This window comes from Caretta caretta, chromosome 1 (genome assembly GCF_965140235.1).
Source record: "Caretta caretta isolate rCarCar2 chromosome 1, rCarCar1.hap1, whole genome shotgun sequence".
In the NCBI taxonomy this organism is placed as follows: domain Eukaryota; kingdom Metazoa; phylum Chordata; order Testudines; family Cheloniidae; genus Caretta; species Caretta caretta.
The window spans coordinates 44,134,847-44,154,962 of record NC_134206.1 but is presented as its reverse complement, the minus strand read 5'-3'; the positions used below and the strand labels follow the sequence as shown (position 1 = coordinate 44,154,962).

The window sequence follows — 20,116 nt, the reverse complement described above, 5'->3', positions numbered from 1 at the left end:
CTCTCGCTCTCTAGAGCCATTGTGATTCCACTGAGCTTCCAAGTTCCCACCCAAAGAGTTCAGCCTATCCCAAAACTTGATCATGTGACTTCAGTTCAGGCCAGGACACTTGCATTTAACACAGCAAAGATCATTAATTTTGTTTTGGTTGACAAGGCTGAGACAAACCCATTGCCCTGTTAATGGGAGGGGGAGAATAAGGGTAGTTTCCCATCAGACATCATAAAATAACCCAGAATCAATATTGTAACTTGGGGAGGAGGGGGGCAAATACTGTTCCAAGATTCGCTGCTATAAAATTGCATTAAAAACCTTTGATCTCAAAGCACATGGGAATGACATTAGTTCTAGGACAACACACACAAAAACAATGGATTTTGGGCTACTTCTAATGGCCTCAGGGATGGGGGGAGGAAGCTTGGAAGTTTTAGACCCTAACAGCCATTTTAATTTGTTTATGGCCATGGTTTTGTGTTCATGAATTGAGAGTGTCAGATGAAATGCCAGAAATGTTCTATAGTTTAACTGGGCTCTCAAGGTTCACATTGTTCTTTTCTGACTGGCGTGGCTTTCTGAAAGATTTATGAAAATGAACAAAGATTTTCCACTGAGTTTCAGATTTTGATGCCAATGCCAGTTAGAATTTCATTATCCTGTGGCTTTTAGTAGAAGAGCTTTGTACCTTTTGTCAAGCTTACATGCTGAACATTTCTGCAGCCCAAAAAGTTTTAGTGGAAATGAGTAGATGGTGCAGTGATTACGGCATTAGCCTCTAGGAGCTGGTGCAGTTCCTGTCTGAGACACCTGTATGAAATCAGTGCTGGTTAGCTCAGCATAACGTCTGCGAATAGATTTCCCATTTCCATCTGCTTTCTAAAATCCCAGCAATAGGAAAAGCATCAACTCTCCCTAATTAAGAGGGGAGATTGGCCCACAAGTGGGAATAGCTCTGAGAGAGAGCAGGAAATGCTGCAAGGTTCCTCTCACACATGTTGCTTATCATCATTCCTTCAAGTGTGTGTAGAGAAATTTGCCTTTTCATGGAAGGAGAAGTAGTTTGGCTCCTAAAACGCATGGATACCAGGGAATCTGTTGGTAACAGGGCTTTTGCCATGGGGCTCCTGAACCTCCACCCACTCTGGCCCCTGCCTCCTCTGGCCCTCTTCTGACCCCATGTTAGCACAGCTCTCTTGTTGCTTTGACAACAGTATGGAGGACTTCTCTCCTGGCCAGTTACCCAAGAACAGATGGAGGCCCCACAGCTGCAAAAAGCAGCTCTACTCCCCAGTTCCAGGCTACTCCCCTCCCCGGCCTGGATCCCCAGCTCCCTCAGAATCCCCACAAAAAAGGTTTCTAGAGACAAAAAGGAGAGCAGTGTTACCCAGATGGCATTCCCCACATGCTCCAGGAATCCACTGAACAATTGTCCCCTCAGCCCCTGGATGTCACCTGGATTATTCCATATGATCCCACAAGTATAGTGGCTGACATAATTCAAAACGCTCGTTGTCAGCCTCCTGTCAGCACTGGGCTGTCATTTGACCTACTACGTACTTAAAAACAGCGGGCTGAATCCTGCACTCCTTAATCCTTCCCTCCGCAGAACTCCCACTGAAATCCAGAGGAGCTGTGCCTGACTAGGGATTATAGAATTTGGCCCAGATTTCCTATGCTGGCAGAGGAAATCACCCCTTCCTTTGAAAGTGTAAGGTAACTGTATTGAGTAAGTCTTAACACAGAGAATACATTTTACACCTTGTTAATCAATAGAGAAACAGCACCTGTCATTTCAATTTGGTGTCACAACATAGGGATTGGAGAATAAGAAATAACAATAATGTGTTCATGCTGAAGGCTCTAGTCCTGCCATTTATTGTGTCCTAAAAGAGGCTGCCTTCTTGCTACTTTCCTCTGGGTGCATGTTGATCTGAAAAACCATCAGGTTACTTCGTGGGATTTTTTTATTATTATTAATCCATCATCTTCTTTCTTTGGGTATCAAGGCTTCAGTACTTTTTCTGGCCAAATTCCATACAGCAAATATGGCTGTTGTGATATTTGTTGAATATGAAGATGTTGGGATCTTTTAACATTTACTTTAAAAGAAAAGGAATAGCAAGAGGAAGTTTGGCTTAATGATGTTAGATCTGGTCCCAAGCTTCCTGAATATGAATACTTTGATTTCTAGAGAAACCAAACAGAAACCTGAACGTTCGTCATATTTTTTCCTCTTGGGTCCTTTTTAAAATATCATTTGTCAGAACTGGGAAAATGAGGGGTCTTTTAGTATGTGTTAATTAAAATGCACTAGTTAACATCATATAGACACTACTCACTTTCCCAGAGTTGACAAACCCAAAGAGTTGTGTGAAATTTGTCCATTGACAAGACATTACTGGTGTTTAATAGTAATTGGAGATAGACTTTGTCACATTCTCTGAAGGTCTGCACTATTGGGGTATGTCGCCCCAAGGCATGGAAGCAAGTTCCAGAGTTGATAAGTTTCTGCTGAAAGCTGCTCTGCCCCCAGTCATGAGCCAAACAAATCCATGAACTCTCAGCACAAATGTTCTTTCCCAATGGACCTGAGCTCAACTGTCAAATAAGAGAGCATGAGGAGAGATGATCGCTAAAGAAAATCCCTTAAATACCTAACAATGCATGAACTTCCGTAACGGATTTCCTGAAATAAACAGATTGTTCAGGATGTCCTCAGGCTCTGATTCTGCAAGCTGCAGTGTGTGGGTGGACCCCCTACATCCAGGTGTACAGGTTTGGGGCCTATATGTGGACTACGGTTCTTTATGTCTCTAATACAGCATTGTATAGAACAAAATAATCAGCTGAGTATACTGAAAAACGTACTGTTAAACTAGAAACCTAGTAATGGGAGACAAGATTCTGATCTCCTCACAGTAGAACGTGAAAGCTATCAAACAAGATGTGTTTAAAATTCAATAGGTAGCCTGATAATATGCGGAATCTGTGAAACCTTATATTTGATTAGAATGTGACCCCTCTTCCTACCAAATGAACCAAGCCATCAGATATTTTAAAATCCTTCTGACTTAAAGTCTCAAATAGTTGAAAGTCTCAGAATGCGGAATACGATGGGTCTTACTTCTGAAACAGTAGAGACTAGATTCTGCGCTGAAAATTCCAGAGAAGCACTCTCTCTGCTAGGTCTGCTGGAAAAGATCTGAACAATGGGGGCCTTGTTCCCGATGCAGAATGACAGGTGTGGTTTTAAAAGCCAGAGCTGGGAGAAGTACAGACTTTCGAAAGGTCCCATTGTAACAGGGCCATGGAAACTTTCATTGTTTTGGGTGGTGTCTGGAAATAGTGGAAAGACCCAGTTAGCCAGGTCTAGGAGAATCAACAGCATTTAATCACATTCTGATTCTGCTAGAGGCATAATTAGCTGCCTGAACAGCTTTAATGAGTTGATTAAAGAACTGCATAGTGTGAAATAACCATCTCTTATTGAGATCAACAGTAAAAGTAAAATAAACTGTCAAATGTTGAGCCCAGGCTGAGTGGAGAGAATAAGTGCATCTTCACTGCATGCTTCTTTCGGATATGTGCATATCCATGTAGCCCCTCACTTCCCCCCAGCACAGGTATAAATAGCAGTGCAGCTGATGCGGCACGGGTTAGGTGAATAAAGACATGCCTGAAGGGTGTGCGTGTATACATACCCTGCATGGCTCTCCATTCACCCAATCGATGCCTCTTCCTAGGGTATATCTACACTGCAATTAAACACCCACAGCTGGCCCATGTCAGCTGACTTGGGCTCATGGGACTCAGGCTATCGGACTGTTTAACTGCAGTAAGAAAAGGAGTAGTTGTGGCATCTTAGAGACTAACAAATTTATTTGAGCATAAGCTTTCATGAGCTACAGCTCACTTCATCGGATGCATTCAGTGGAAAATACAGTGGGGAGATTTATATACATAGAGAACATGAAACAATGGGTGTTACCATACACACTGTAACAGGAGAGTGGGGGGGGGGAAAACCTTTTGTAGCGATAATCAAGGTGGGCCATTTCCAGCAGTAGACACGAATGTCTGAGGAACAGTGCGGGGTGGGGGGGAATAAACATGGGGAAATAGTTTTACTTTGTGTAATGACCCATCCACTCCCAGTCTTTATTTAAGCCTAAGTTAATTGTATCCAGTTTGCAAATTAATTCCAATTCAGCTGTCTCTCGTTGGAGTCTGTTTTTGAAGTTTTTTTGTTGAAGAATTGCAACTTTTAGGCCTGTAATCGAGTGACCAAAGAGATTGAAGTCTTCTCCGACTGGTTTTTGAATGTTATAATTCTTGACGTCTGATTTGTGTCCATTTATTCTTTTACGTAGAGACTGTCCAGTCTGGCCAATGTACATGGCAGAGGGGCATTGCTGGCACATGATGGTATATATCACATTGGTAGGTGTGCAGGTGAACAAGCCTCTGATAGTGTGGCTGGTATGATTAGGCCCTATGATGGTGTCCCCTGAATAGATATGTGGACACAGTTGGCAACGGGCTTTGTTGCAAGGATAGGTTCCTGGGTTAGTGGTTCTGTTATGTGATGTGTGGTTGCTGGTGAGTATTTGCTTCAGGCTGGGGGTCTGTCTGTAAGCCAGGACTGGCCTGTCTCCCAAGATCTGTGAGAGTGATGGGTCGTCCTTCAGGATAGGTTGTAGATCCTTAATGATGTGTTGGAGAGGTTTTAGTTGGGGGCTGAAGGTGATGGCTCGTGGCGTTCTGTTATTTTCTTTGTTAGGCCTGTCCTGTAGTAGGTGACTTCTGGGTACTCTTCTGGCTCTGTCAGTCTGTTTCTTCTCTTCAGCAGGTGGGTATTGTAGTTGTAAGAACACTTGATAGAGATCTTATAGGTGCTTGTCTCTGTCTGAGGGGTTGGAGCAAATGCGGTTGTATCGTAGAGCTTGGCTGTAGACAATGGATCGTGTGGTGTGGTCTGGTTGAAAGCTGGAGGCATGTAGGTAGGAATAGTGGTCAGTAGGTTTCCGGTATAAGGTGGTGTTTATGTGACCATCACTTATTAGCACTGTAGTGACCCAGAAGTGGATCTCTTGTGTGGACTGGTCCAGGCTGAGGTTGATGGTGAGATGGAAATTGTTGAAATCACGGTGGAATTTCTTAAGGGCTTCTTTTCCATGGGTCCAGATGATGAAGATGTCATCAATGTAGCGCAAGTAGAGTAGGGACATTCGGGCTAAGGCTGGAGCCCAGGCTCTGTGACCCAGCTCAGCCTTTCCCCTCTGCCTCCCACTGCCAGAGCTTTTCACTGACATGTAGCTACACACCACAGTGTGAATGAAGCCTGCTTCTCACTGTGGCGTCTAGCTACTCACACCAAAAGTGTAATGTAGATAAAAGTAATGTAGATGTCACCAATATGTTTGTATCAGCGACACTAGGGGAGATGCCCTGCCCGTGATCTGCCCACAGAAAGGACATGCCAAGGAGTGATCCCTATGTGGATCAAGGGCCCCACGAACCTTGGTTCTCTTAAACACAATAAAAGAAGTTCCCAAGGCAAGGTATGTCCCACAGTCATTAACCAGTTTGCATGAAACAGTTTAACCAGGCATCTCTTTTGTTGTAATTTGTCTGACTTTGCAGCAGGATAGGACTTCGTTGCCGTTGGTTCCACTATTAAAATGCATCTTAAAAAGTCAAGTATTGAAAAGTAACTAGAAGCTCTGTTCAATGTCATTTAAATAGTCCTAGGGTAATGACAGATAATTGTCTGTGGGTAATTGCCTGGGGTGTGAAGGAGTTTGGTAGTAGCTATGGCAGCTGGATACCACCTGAGGATCTTGCTGTATGGGGTAATCCTGCAGTCAGTGAAGATAGCTCCAGGGCACAATGCAAAGCTGCCCTAATTTGGGGTAGCATATGGGCTACTGCCTTCAGTTATTTAAGGCCAATCTTGCAGTCTTTATCCAAGCTGACGTTCATTGAGATTGTTGCCTGAAGATTGCAGGATTCTGGCCCTTAGAGTAGAACAAGCACACTTAAAGCATTTGTTTGCAAGTGTGAATTCACCCTTGTAAGAATGTTTCATAAATCTTCTTTCCTTGTTAGCATCCAGTGTGAATGTGTTCTTTGCTAAAAGACTTCTTAAACTTTGTAAATTAGTCTGTGCACCTTCAGTTACAGACAGGGAAGTCCACCCTGTATTTCTGTATACCATGTCGTTAGCATGTAACCGTGCTTATGTTAAAACACAGTGAACTATTGTCAAGGTTCCTCCCCCACTCTGAACTCTAGGGTACAGATGTGGGGACCTGCATGAAAACCTCCTAAGCTTACTTTTACCAGCTTAGGTTAAAACTTCCCCAAGGTACAAATTAATTTTATCCTTTGTCCTTGGAATATCCACTGCCACCACCAAACTCTAACTGGGTTTATTGGGAAACGTAGTTTGGACACGTGTTACCCCCCAAAATCCTCCCAACCCTTGCACCCCACTTCCTGGGAAAGGTTTGGTAAAATCCTCACCAATTTGCATAGGTGACCACAGACCCAAACCCTTGGACCTGAGAACAATGAAAAAAGCATTCAGTTTTCTCACAAGAAGACTTTTAATAGAAATAGAAGTAAATAGAAGTAAAGGAATCACCCCTGTAAAATCAGGATGGTAGATACCTTACAGGGTAATTAGATTCAAAACATAGAGAATCCCTCTAGGCAAAACCTTAAGTTACAAAAAAGACACACAGACAGAAATAGTCATTCTATTCAGCACAATTCTTTTCTCAGCCATTTAAAGAAATCATAATCTAACACATACCTAGCTAGATTATTTACTAAAGTTCTAAGACTCCATTCCTGGTCTATCCCCAACAAAAGCAACATATAGACAGACACAGAGACCCTTTGTTTCTCTCCCTCCTCCCAGCTTTTGAAAATATCTTGTCTCCTCATTGGTCATTTTGGTCAGGTGCCAGCGAGGTTACCTTTAGCTTCTTAACCCTTTACAGGTGAGAGGATTTTTCCTCTGGCCAGGAGGGATTTCAAAGGGGTTTACCCTTCCCTTTATATTTATGACAGCTATGTTATCATACTGGATCTGAGTTGCACAGGATCCTGGAAGTACCCCAATGGGAAGAGGTCTATTCTCAAATGTAATCCTAATTTAAAAAAAACAAATTCTGGAATAAATATGTCTGCTAGCGTCTGGTCACCCCATCTCAAAAAGGATATAGTGGACCTGGAAAAGGTTCAAAGAAGGGCAACAAAAATGATTAAGGGTCTGGAACAACTTCCATGCGAAGAGAGATTAAAAAGACTGGGAGTGTTCATCTTAGAAAAGAGATGACAAAGGTGAGATATGACAGGAATTTATAAAATCATGACTGGTGTGGAGAAAGTGAATAAGGAAGCATTATTTCCGCCTTCACATAAAAAATAGGGGGTACCTGATGAAATTAATAGTCAGCAGGTTTAAAACATACAAGAGGAAGTACTTTTTCACACAATGCACAGTAGACCTGTGGAACTTGTTGTCATGAGGCCAAAAGTATAATAGGGTTCAAAAAAAAGAATTATATAGGGTTAGGGAGGACAGGTTCATCAATGGCTATTAGCTAAAATGATCAGGGATGTAGCCGCCTGCTTGGGTCATCCATAAACTCTAGCTGCCAGAAGCCGGGACTGGATGACGGGTGGATCACTCAGAATTGCCCTGATCCGTTCATTCACTCAGAAGCATCTAGCATTGGCCATTGTCAGAGAGAGGATACAGGGCTACACGGACGATTGATCTTTCCCAGCATGGCTGTTCTTATGAGAGCCCGGAACCTTGAGCGTCCAGTCTCAACCCTGAACTCATTTAATTGTTGAGATGGGCCCTTAAAGAGGCTAATTCAGAGGATGAGCTTTTCTTCCCCCATTCCAAACTCCACTATTCCCACCAGCTTCTGTCTCCTGCTTCCAAGCAGCTCACATTGGCAATAAGCTCTCCAGCAAGTCACTGAATCAAGCTCTTAAGGATCTTCACAATGAAAAGCATTTTCTCCCCAGCACAATGAGGCTATTTTCCTTCTCAACAGATATGCCAGTAGCACCAGGTCATCTATCACAGGGGCCATTCTACACTGTGCTCCAGCCAAGTTTCACTTTAAGGCCTGATTTAGGAACAGGACTCCCTGAGAGTTTTCAGGCTCTCTGAGAAAGTTAAACGGGACTCTCCTCAAGTCCAAGTGCCCATCAACTTTCAGGTCATATTACAGTACTTAGAACTCCTTCTCCCATTGTTCCTTAGAGTATGAGTATTAAGTTCTTCTTCAAGTGATGGTCCTCATGTGGATTCCACATGTGGATGTGCATGCATGCCATGCACCTGGGTCCAGAAATTCTTCACAACCATGTCTGTTGACCCGAACATGCACAGTAGCCTCCCTCATATTCCTGACCGAGGGTATAAGAGGCAGTGCGGGTTGATGCCTCTCCAGTTCCTTCTTACTGCCATATGGCCTGAGTCAGAATCATGTCCTTCTTCAATCCATGCATAACGTGTAAAGTAAAATCTTTGTAAATAGTTGTATATCTTAGCGTAGTAGTTATAGTTAGTATAGTATATAATTAGTATAGAATAGTCGTGTGTGTGTCCCCACAGTCAAGGGAAATCCTCTCTGGCCCTGGGACTATGCCCAGAGTCCCAGGGTTCAAGAATTACAACTCCTGCCCTTGCTCCTTCTCCATCAGAGATGAGCATCCATGGTCCCTGTACTGTCTGAGTGAGGCACATCTCTCTGCAAAGTGCAGTATCTGTCGATCCTTCTTTCCCAGAACTAGAAAGGCCCAAGAGCTCTAACTAAAAAAGTTCCTGGTGGAGCAGGCGATGAACTGTGGTGTGCTGTTGTCTGTCTCTATTAGGACAAATGGCTGCATGCACCTGCATGACGCCATTCACCAGACTTCACTTGTGGAGTCTCCAAGCTTGGGTCCACTCCACCTACAAACCAAACATGGATCGCATTGACTCCCCCATGACTGTTCCCACCAGAGTTCTCACCTCCTTTGCTTGGTGGTCCAACCCAAACAAAGTCATGGTGGGGATTCCCTTCAGCCCTCCCATTCCAAGGGCCAACATTTTGACAGATGCTCCCTTATGGGGTGGGAGTGCTCACCTGTACTACCACATTGCTTGGTGGTACAATACCTGGACCCCAAGAGAGGCCAGGCTACCCATAAACTTACTGGAACTGATAGCAGTCCGGCTTGCATGCAAGACCTTCCTTCTCCTCATACGCTCGCTCCATGTGGAGATAATATCACCACAGTGGTCTATATAAACAAACAGGGAAGAGTGAGCTCTCGTCTCCTCTGCCTGGAAGCAGTCAGACTTTGGAACTAGTGTATCAGAAACCACATTAGAATACAGGCCGCATATCTCCCAGGTGATCCCTGGCAGATAAATTAAGCAGCAGCTTCTCTGTAGACCTTGAATGGGAGATCCACGACACAGTTATAGCCAACACATTCACACAATGGGCCAGTCCGCTATGGGACCTCTTTGCATCCCAGACGAACAGGAAACTTCCTATGTATTGCTCCACAGGAGCCACAGGCTATGATTTCTAGGGTGACGCTCTCCTGAACGGACAACTCAGATATGCCTTTCCTCCCATCTCCCTACTACCACAAGTTGTTTGGAAGAACCATTGCAACAGAGCCATCATCATCCTAGCATGCTACTGGACCAGTCAGTTCTGTTTCACAGAACTCCTAACAATGGCTGCATGCCCACTTATCAGGATCTCCAAACCCAAGACAGGGGGAAAATCAAGCATCTCAACCCAGGTTCACTCCACCTCCCGGCCTGGTGTTTGGATGTGCATCGGCAATAGAATGCTCAGGCTCCACCCCGTTCAGGAAATCCTTAACCAAAGTAGAAAAGATTCTACTAGTGCCTGCTACCTGGCTAAGTGGCGGCGCATTTCGGCCTAGGTACGTCACCACGAACATTCACTTGATACTGTGAGCTTTCCAGTTATCCTAGATTATCTCCTCTCCTTCAAGCCTTCAGGTTTGGCCCTTAGTTCACTCTGGGAACACCCAGCCACCATCGGTGCCTTCCTCTTTCCAGTGGAGGGATAATCTTCTCATTACGCACCTGGCTAGTGTACGATTTATGAAGGGCTTGATCAGGACCTTCCCACCAGGCATTAACCCTATGCCTCAATGGGACCTTAACCTTGTTCTGTCAATACCCACAAGTCTGCCCTTCGAACTTATGACAGCATGCACCATGATGATCCACCTGACCATGAAAGTGGTGTTCTTAGTTGCCATCACTTCAGCCAGAAGGGTCAGCAAGTTAGGAGCCATGATGGCAGACCCTCCTCATGCAAAGTACAAGTATTTCACAAAGAGAAGGTCTCCTTTAGGTTACACCCCAAATTCCTCCCCAAGATTGTTGCTGAGTTTCACATCAATCCATCAATACATTTACCTGTATTTTTCTCAAAACCCCATGCTTCTGCTGAAGACAAGTGACTTTACTCCCTCATTGTCAGGTGTGCCCTGGCGTTCTATCTGCAAACACCCAAACCCCTCAGAAAATCTCTGAAACTCTTTGCTGTTTTGTAGCATTCTAAGCATCCCAAAACTCACTTAGAAATCCTCTCTGAGGATATGGCTTGATCCCAAGATCTTTCTGCTAAGGCAACAAACTTTCCCTGTCCTGGGGGCAGTGTTCCCTCTAATTTTTCCAACCCATGTGCGGAATGAATTTTGTTATGTGCACCAATATGGAGGTGATGTGCCACACATCACCTTCATATCGGTGCACATAACAAAATTCATGTGATGGGGGTGGGGCCGAGGGGTTTGGAGTGTGGGAGGGGGTTCAGGGCTGGGGCACAGGGTTGGGGTGCAGGCTCTGGGGTAGGGCCGGGGATGAGGGGCTCAGGGCTAGGGCAGAGGATTTTGGTTCAGGGGTGTGAGGGCGCCGGTTGGGGGTGGGCTCTGGGGTGGGGCCGGGGATGAGGGGTTTCGGGTACAGGAGGGTGCTCCGGGTCTACAGTAGGGAGAGAGGACTCCCTGCAGCTCTCTCTCCCCACAGCCGTGGCATCTCTGGGGCTGGAGCTGCAGGATAGGCGCCTCTCCCCCATCCGCAGCCAGTCTAGGCCAGGGGATGGCTGCCCCAGCTGCGCCTGGCACCAGACCGGGTTGCTCCAGCCACACCTGGGCCTGGGCTGTGCTGCTCCAGCAGGTCCAAGCACCCCAGACGCAAAAGGTCCGGGCCACATCACCATTGGGGCTGGGGGAGGGGCACCCTGCCAGGCCCCCAGGCAGGTTCCCTGAGCGCCTGTACAACGCTTAACAGGCTGCTGCATGGCCACGCAGCTTACAGGGAACTTAGCCTGGGAGCATTACATCTCACTCAACACAAACACAAGCTGCCTCCACAATATCCTTATTGGACGTTCCACTGCAGGACATTTGCAGGGCAGCAACTTGCAGCTCTTTCCACATGTTCTAACTCAAGCCGCACCTGCTTGATTAGGAGAGGTAGATGCGCTGGAGGGTAGGGATAGGATAACAGAGGGCCCTAGACAAATTAGAGGATTGGGCCAAAAGAAATCTGATGAGGTTCAACAAGGACAAGTGCAGCGTCCTGCACTTAGGACAGAAGAATCCCATGCACCGCTACAGACTTTGGCTTGGAAGCAGTTCTGCAGAAAAGGACCTAGGGTTACAGTGGATGAGAAGCTGGATATGAGTCAACAGTGTGCCCTTGTTGCCAAGAAGGCCATTGGCATTTTGGGCTGTATAAGTAGGGGCATTGCCAGCAGATCAAGGGACGCGATCGTTCCCCTCTACTCGACATTGGTGAGGCCTCATCTGGAGTACTGCGTCCAGTTTTGGGCCCCATACTACAAGAAGGATGTGGAAAAATTGGAAAGCATCCAGCGGAGGATAACAAAAAAGATTAGGGGACTGGAACACATGACTTATGAGGATAGGCTGAGGGAACTGGGATTGTTTAGTCTGCGGAAGAGAAGAATGAGGGGGGATTTGATAGCTGCTTTCAACTACCTGAAAGGGGGTTCCAAAGTGGATGGGTCTAGTCTGTTCTCAGTGGTACCAGATGACAGAACAAGGAGTAAGTTGCAGTGGGGGAGGTTTAGGTTGGATATTAGGAAAAACTTTTTCACTAGGAGGGTGGTGAAGCACTGGAATGGGTTACCTAGGGAGGTGATGGAATCTCCATCCTTTGAGGTTTTTAAGGTCAGGCTTGACAAAGCCCTGGCTGGGATGATTTAGTTGGCGATTGGTCCTGCTTTGAGCCGGGGGTTGGACTGGATGACCTCCTGAGGTCCCTTCCAATCCTGATATTCTATGATTCTGTGATGGCAGTATTACAAGCATCTTTGCTACCAGCTTCCTCACACCCTCCTCCAATCAGAATACCATTTGCCAGTCACCCACATGTGGAATACATTTGGGGACCATGACTCGAAGAAGAAATGGAGACTACTTAGGGCTTGTTTACACTACAAAATAAGGTAGACTTGTTAGGTTGACCTACAGCCACTGTAGTAATTTAATCAGCTGTTTGTGTACCCTCCTTTCGCCGGTGGTGCACGTCCTTACCAGGAGCACTTGCACCAACCAAAGTGGGGCATTATGGGGCATTGACAGCCGGAGTCTGGGGCTCACAGCTGGAGCCTCCCCCACCTGGCGTCAGGGCTGATTAGGTATCAAGGACATTGTTGCCCTGTGCTGCCAATTCTCATTCCTAATATTCCACAGGAACAAGCCTCGTTTTAAAATAGTTCCAAGTTTCACAGGAGTCAGTTCTTGAGCCTTCCCTTTTACTATATCAATAATTTGGCATCCCCTGGGTATTGTCAGAGACCTGAAGTTCTTTCTCAACAGAACTTGAGAGTTCTGATTTAAAAAAAAAAATCAAAATGTGTATGTCAGGATTCCCATTCTGTGCTAGCCAAAAGCATATGCATCTCAGAGACTTACCCCAGAATATTAAAGCTTGCTCCACTCAGGATACATTAACCTCTTGACTGAGAAAAATCAATAAGGTTTGCCAGGCTGTCACCTGTGTATATATACACAATCATCCATTTCTCTAGGGTAGATGAAGGAGCGTCTTCAGATGTTGCAGCTGGCTGTAATGTAGTGGGTGCAGTCCTCTGGAAACACTAATCAGAGTTAAGGCTAGGATTTTGTCATGGATATTTTTAGTAAAAGTCATGGACAGTTCATGGACAATAAAGAAAAATTCATGGACGCCCCTGACCTGTCCATGACTTTTACTAAAAATGTCTGTGACAAAATGTGGAGCTCAGCTGCAGGGTCCCCACACTGCCTGCAGTGGCTCAGCAGCTGCTGGGGCCACTCCAAGCTCTGGGGGCCCCCACCGCCCATGGGAGCTTGGAGCTCCAGGGGCCCCCACTGCCCGCAGTCACTTGGAGCTCTGGGGTACCCCTGCAGCCCTTGGTGGCCGGGAGCTCTGGAGGGCCCCCACGGCAGCCAGGAGTTCTGGGGGGGCCCCCTCCAGGCGGAGAGGAGGGTACCCTGCACCTCCCAGCCACTGTGTCATGTTACAGATTCTGTGACTTGCACAACCTCCATGAAAAAATTGTAACCTTAATCATAGTCTCCTCTTGGATTTAGCATCTCACATAGTCTAGGTTTCTCAGGTTCTGCTAGGTATGATATTACAGACAATGAGAGACTTGAGCAGAAAAGCAAATTTGTACTTACCAGAGAATTCTGTTTCTGTGATGTCCTTACAGATTCTCCACCAAGAAATCAACCCATTGTCTTGTTCTCAGTAGTAATTAATATCTAGCTCCGACATAATGCTTTTCATACAAAAGAGGTCTGTATCATTTGCCCCATTGTACAGATGTAGATTATTAGTGAGGTTGTCATAAAAAGAGAGTTATCGCCTGGTTAGCATGGGCTGCTCTAGAGAGGAGGGAAGAGTGACAAAAACTTAGCAAAAAGAACAGGAGTACTTGTGGCACCTTAGAGACTAACAAATTTATTTGAGCATAAGCTTTCGTGGGCTACAGCTCACTTCATCGGAATTTGGTAGTCTCTAAGGTGCCACAAGTACTCCTGTTCTTTTTGAGGATACTTAAAAAACTTAGCAGCAGCTTGTCCTAATCACGTTGGTGACATGGCCCATGTTCCAGAAGAGGGGAGACACTTCACAGAAATCTAATTTGCTGGTAAAACCAAAGTGCTCTTCCCCCACAGTGCCAGTAGTGTAATATAGTAATGTCTAACTGTGATTATCATCTTTAACTGATTCCATTGTGCCTTTGTTCTCACTTTTTCAGATGGGTATGCATTTTCTCAAGAAGAACACGGAGTTGTTTCTCAGTCTGAAGTTGTTCGATCCTACGACACTACCAAACAGAGAGCTGGAGTAGAATAACACAGTTCTTCCCTTGATTGGTGGTGGGAATAATGAGATTTGGATCAATGCATCCACTGTTAACACATCCTTGACTAAGGTTGGCAGCAGCAGCCAAAACACCGGAACACTCATTTCTGTGGCCTTAGCCAACACATTTGTTATGTATTCCCCCTGCAGACCTTGAGCACACATTGTGGGGAAATCATTGTTTTAAATCAATTGCAGTGCTCTGCCTAACTTTTGTTTATGTTGTCATGAAGCATTTGACTGTGCTATGTGAGGTGTGAAATTAAAAACATTATGTTTTACCACTATTTAAAACAGCAGTATAAATTGTTCTGGGAGAAAAGTAAAGAATTTATGTTCCATGAGAAATTGGCCTTTGCTTAATTGGAATAGGGGTATTGACATTTCCTGTTTTGTTACCCATAGATTAAGTACACAGAGCTGCATGTAAGCCTTACCCTATAACAGTCACTGTTTACTTTAGCTGATAGAATTTTTAAATGGACAAATTAGGTATAAATTTTTTGATTGAACAAAACAACACAGTATATGGTAGGCTGGGAAAGCTAAGTGCTCATTTTGCATACCTGGTCATGACAAATTAACACAGTATGGCAATTAAGTCTATAAAATATTTCAGGATTCTTTATGGCTTTATCTTAGCTTTCTTTAAAAAACTTATCCACCTGGACAGTATCTATAGTTCCTACAGGTTGCATGGCAGGACAGGTGCATGCATTCTGCACAGGGAACATCCAAAAATATACAACCCCTTTCCAACAGTTTTGTGCATTGTACTTGAATGAGAACTTCAAATCTGGGCATGAGACATCCTTTTTTAAACTATATAACAAAACATCAAGAACTGAAATGCTCAGTGTATCTTCCATGTTATTCTGCAGCAAGGAAGCAACCTCCAGCAAAGAGTTGGGTACTGGAAGGACTATTGGGATTCATAGGAAGTGGGCAGGGACAGAAACTGCTTCAACATTTCCTCCCAATGCTGAGGTTCACACTCTCCTTTCTAATGTCTGAAAATCTGATGCCTTTACATCCTCTACTGGTGGATTCTATGTAAACTCATGGGACAAGAGTACATCTTGGGCTGTCACGTGCCAAGATGTGCATAATGTCTGCGCAAGAAGGGAACGGCTGTGGAAAAGAGATCAGTGCGCGTTACCAAATCCTCTATGGCCATGGAGTCTGGAGGGAACTCATACCCCAAAAAAGCCAACTTGGAAATGGGAAAAAAAGCCTCTTTCTGCCCAATGCTTTGGAGAAACTGTTTGAGGACATTTCATCCTTTTGAAAAGCTGACCATCCCCCCACCCCCCAGCACTGCCACAGCTGCTTTAGAGTAAGAGAGGGATGATTGCATCAGTTCATGTTGTCACATAAGAGCATTGCTAGTCATGATGGGAAGAGAAGACCAGCTGTTTGTGGGTTCAACTGCGCCAGTTCCCTTCCTAGACCTGATCCAACTGAGTACTCCCCAGATTTCCTGAGATATGTTCTGAATCCAGCAAGCTGAAAGGAATGCTGGTTTTACTGACTTACTTTCTGAATGGGACGGCCTGCAATTGCCTATGTTGGAAGTATGCAAAAATCTGAAAGAAGGGGGCAGAAGTAAGAACTGAATAGAGCCCTTAGAAAGCTAACACTGTCCTCCAGACGAGGCCTATTAATTTTAGTCACCAAACCATGTTTTTGAATAGCATAAAGTAAATATTGCTGCGCAGTTTGTGTTCAGCCAACTTTCTCAGTTATTGCATAAGCTAAACATGTGCACTTAAGAAGCTGACACTGTTTTTGCCATACTGACCATCATCCAGAACGTTTATTGATTTAAGTCTATTTGAAAGTAATAGAGATATGAATATTTTTGCTCAGCAAGCAAAAGCAAAACACTAGCCTGGCTCACTGACTTAAGGGTCTTGAGTGATCTCCAGCACTCGAACACCACAGTTCAATTCCCAGTGCCACCTCTAGGGCCTAGACTTCTCTCACATTGAACAGTAAATTTTCTGGTCCTACAGCACCAGGCAGGATTGGTCTTGGATTAGGGTGATGATTTGGAGGGAAAAGTCATCACCTTCTAGTTGCAGTGCTAATGAGGGAATTATGCAATGAGTAAAACTTGCAAGTAATTTGCCACAGGCATGAATGTCAAGGGGCTCTCTCTGTGTTTGTGTTTGTGTGTGTGTGTGTGTGTGTGTGAGTGAGAGAGAGAGAGAGAGATATGAGACATAAAGGAGAGAGTACCAAGAGGGCGAATAAACAAAAGACAAAACCTGATCTCAGGCATATTAGAACCTTTTTGTGCCAATCCAACACATTAAACATTTTCTTTTTATTCAGAAACTAGTCCTGCTTAAGAATTACACAAGGTAAATCTGCACTTGGACAAAGCTGATGTTTCTTCCATTTCCAACACCACAGAGTAAAATTATCTTCCTACACGGACAAAAATAAGCCTTTGTACGCTAAACTACACCGCAAATGTTAATATTTAAGTACTTTCAGAGGGTTTTTTAAAAGTATGTGAAAAAGTACATAAAAATTATACAAACAATAATGCAAGCTAAGCTTATGCATTGAGGGGAGCATAGAAAGACCCCATACTCGCTTCAGTTATTTGTTTAATGCAACAAACTTTTGTGCAGCAAAATGAGGGATGCTGTGGAGGAGCAGCTGTCAGCTGCTGTGATTTATTTTACTAGCACAGACTATGGGCTGTATCTTTTTGACCCAGCTGTACATGGAGGTCAGAGAGTGTCACACACAAACCCTCGCTAGAGTGAATAGTGGATTGAACTGAGATACATACGCTGATGTCAGCGCAATGGAAACTACACATGGGCCGATCACACAGCTATACAGTATGTGACATGCGGACTGGTAGGTCAAATTTTATCATTAGTGAAGGACCTTATTGTGGATCTGGGTTAATCCTGCAGCACCCACCCAGGTCAAGACCTGGCATTCTTCTTGTCCTTTGGAGTCATTACCAGCTCTGATCTATTGTTGTAAGCTATATCCTGGCTGTTTTAGTTCCTTGTCTTTGTGAACAGTGATTAGGTGTATTCCAGCATGTATTAGCAAAAAAGAGAAGCACAACAGCTCTGTATCAACAAAAGTCCATGTTCAATCACAGAGCTGCGTATAGCAGCAGGAGTAGCCTTTGAAACAACATGGTGAAAATGTTATCAGCTAGACAGGGGAGCAGAGTGGAATAAGCTAAAGATTTCTGCTTGACAGTCTGTATTAACACTTCAGTGCTGACCAGAAAATGGACTCGTTGGAAGCTCTCTGCATTGACCAATCTGCCAGTTCTGGGGAACAGCTGACGTGTCTCTGCCTAGGCTCCTTTGTGAAAAACAGACATTATTTGTCCCTTTGGATCAATACAATGCACGATCTGGAGGGGGGCATGGAAACTACTGTTTCTTTAACAAAATGCCTAATAAATTAAAACCGGTGAACTAGGATTTGAGCCGAGCGCTGCGGAGAAGTCTGTTGACATTTTCATTTCCTTGAAAGAGCTTCAGGTCTTGCTGTAGGCAGCAAGCAGGAGAAGTCAGTAATAACTTGTCAAGGAGGAACAGTGAATAACTAATAAAAGTATCTGAGTCAAACTAAGTTGCTAATATATTTAAAAATGTATGTGGAGTTAACATAAACTATATGGGTTGTAAATTAAGATAACAGTCAAACCTCCCTAATCTGCAATTCACTAGACCACACACTTTTTAATGTTTGCCAAAAATGTGCATTCTCTCTCCACCACTCAGCTAACAGCTAATAGCAGATGTTGCAGTGAAGTCTCCTATTAGTGAGATTACATAATTTTTACAGCACGTATTAAAATGTGTTTGCTAGGAGAATATCAATTATTCATAATGAAAACTAAACCAAGGTGGGAAAAATACGTGAAAAGTCCATGTTGTGATGCCTGCTTTGTGCTTATTCACTTAAGGTGACATTCAGCCCTGTACAGACGGCCAGCACAAGCCTTAAGTGGGGCATAAGCCTGGTGCCACCTATACACAGGGGTTAATTTCACCCTTATGGGCTAATCCACAAAATGTAGTAATTTGCACTGGTTCTCCCATGCTTCAGCATGAATCAGTGAAGGTCTGGTGTCTGTTCTGCAAGCAGCCATGGCTTTATAACTAGCAAGGATGTCAGTTTTAATTTCATTTTTAAACTAATGTGGAGAGTGTGGTCTTGTCCTTATGCTCAGCACTCAGGGATTTGAACTGGAAACAGGTGCTATAATGGGAGTCACACCCAAGAAACCCTGTGGAGTTAGATGAGCTCTTGCCTAGTTTTGAAGCATGGCAAAATGTTTTAGCCTAATTGTGACACAATGTGTGAGGTCGCAGACCTGAAGTAATTGACGCAGTAGTTTAAAACTCAGTCAGCTGGTGTAATGAGGCCTTCATCTGCTGATGACCCTAAATATATATATAGAGAGAGTGATGAAAAAGAGCATTGTAACCAGGCAGGACCTGACACACTGATGTGCAAATAAAGAGGGGCTGTGAATTGAAATCCAGATGACTGGGCATCCAGTACAACTAGCAACTACTGCTGTGCACGCCAGCGGTTTTCAGAGCCAAAGTCGGAGATAGGACGAGACTGGGAGATCATTATGGCAATGACAGCTGGGTTTTCTAACAGCGTTCTATCAGTCTGGACCCCCTTGTGTCATGACAGGATCACCATACAAGAGTGCACATGCACTTTCCCAGTGAATGACCAAAGAGCAGAGTCCTGTTCTTTTGCATGCTCCTCCCTCACTCACTTCCCTCACGTGCCCTTTCTACAGGAGACCTATCCCCATATTTAGCTTCTTGAAATATGGGCATTTCAAAATGATCTGAGCTGGAAGGCAGCGCCTGGGAGTCAGGTGGGGCCAGTGAACCATCAAGTAGCTGGGCTTTGGTATACTGAGTTCTAATAAGTCCATGGCTACGTAGAACCTGTATGGTGATTATTTATGCTGCAAACAATGGTCACGTGACCATTCCCAGAAACAGTGGAGCTGGAACATCCTGCTCCAGGAACACAGAGCCTAATTCCTTGAGAATCGCCATTAGCAGAATAGGGTGTTAGGCATACAATGAAGCAGAGCTGAGTCTGTCCAGAATGGAGAGCATGGTGCATGTAGGGCTCAGTCCTGAGAGGGGAACAGAGCATTTTGGCTCATTTTCAGCAGTGCACTAGCCAGGCATGTGAGCAGTTCCATTGTCTGCAGTGGGAATATATTTAAGTTAAGCACGTCTGTGAGTACATCACTGGATCAGGGCCAGAGGACTCTGCATCTTGCAAGATCAAGCCCAACACAATTGCTCAGATACACCCATAGTTAGACAAACTTTGTCCTTGTGCATCAGGGGTTTCTCGGAGTTCAAACCGCACCCCTCCACTGCTCACAACAGCGACTGCTGCCATCCGATGAAGTGGGCTGTAGCTCACGAAAGCTCATGCTCAAATAAATTGGTTAGTCTCTAAGGTGCCACAAGTCCTCCTTTTCTTTTTGCCATTTAATAGACTTAGTAGCAATGCTGCTCCTTAGGGCCACTCAGAAAACAGCAACGGAGCTCAGACACTCCTGATTCAAAAGGCTAGTCCGCCTACCATCTGAGCTCGAGGAAATTCTCCATTGAGAGAGGGGGCCTATGA

At 44.7% G+C, this 20,116-nt stretch overlaps 1 protein-coding gene across 5 annotated transcripts in view; it reads left to right on the top strand.

The window, feature by feature from the left end:
- The window catches only part of ATP8A2 (ATPase phospholipid transporting 8A2), a 663,684-nt gene extending 648,887 nt beyond the window's left edge, over positions 1 to 14,797 (top strand). For all 5 annotated transcript variants that reach the window (XM_048846098.2, XM_048846107.2, XM_048846083.2 and 2 more), the window contains one exon: positions 14,343 to 14,797. In XM_048846098.2, coding sequence (XP_048702055.1) covers positions 14,343 to 14,440 — 98 coding nt within the window. In that variant the 3' untranslated portion in view covers positions 14,441 to 14,797. The remainder of the gene's footprint in view (positions 1 to 14,342) is intronic.
- The last annotated feature ends 5,319 nt before the right edge of the window (positions 14,798 to 20,116 follow it).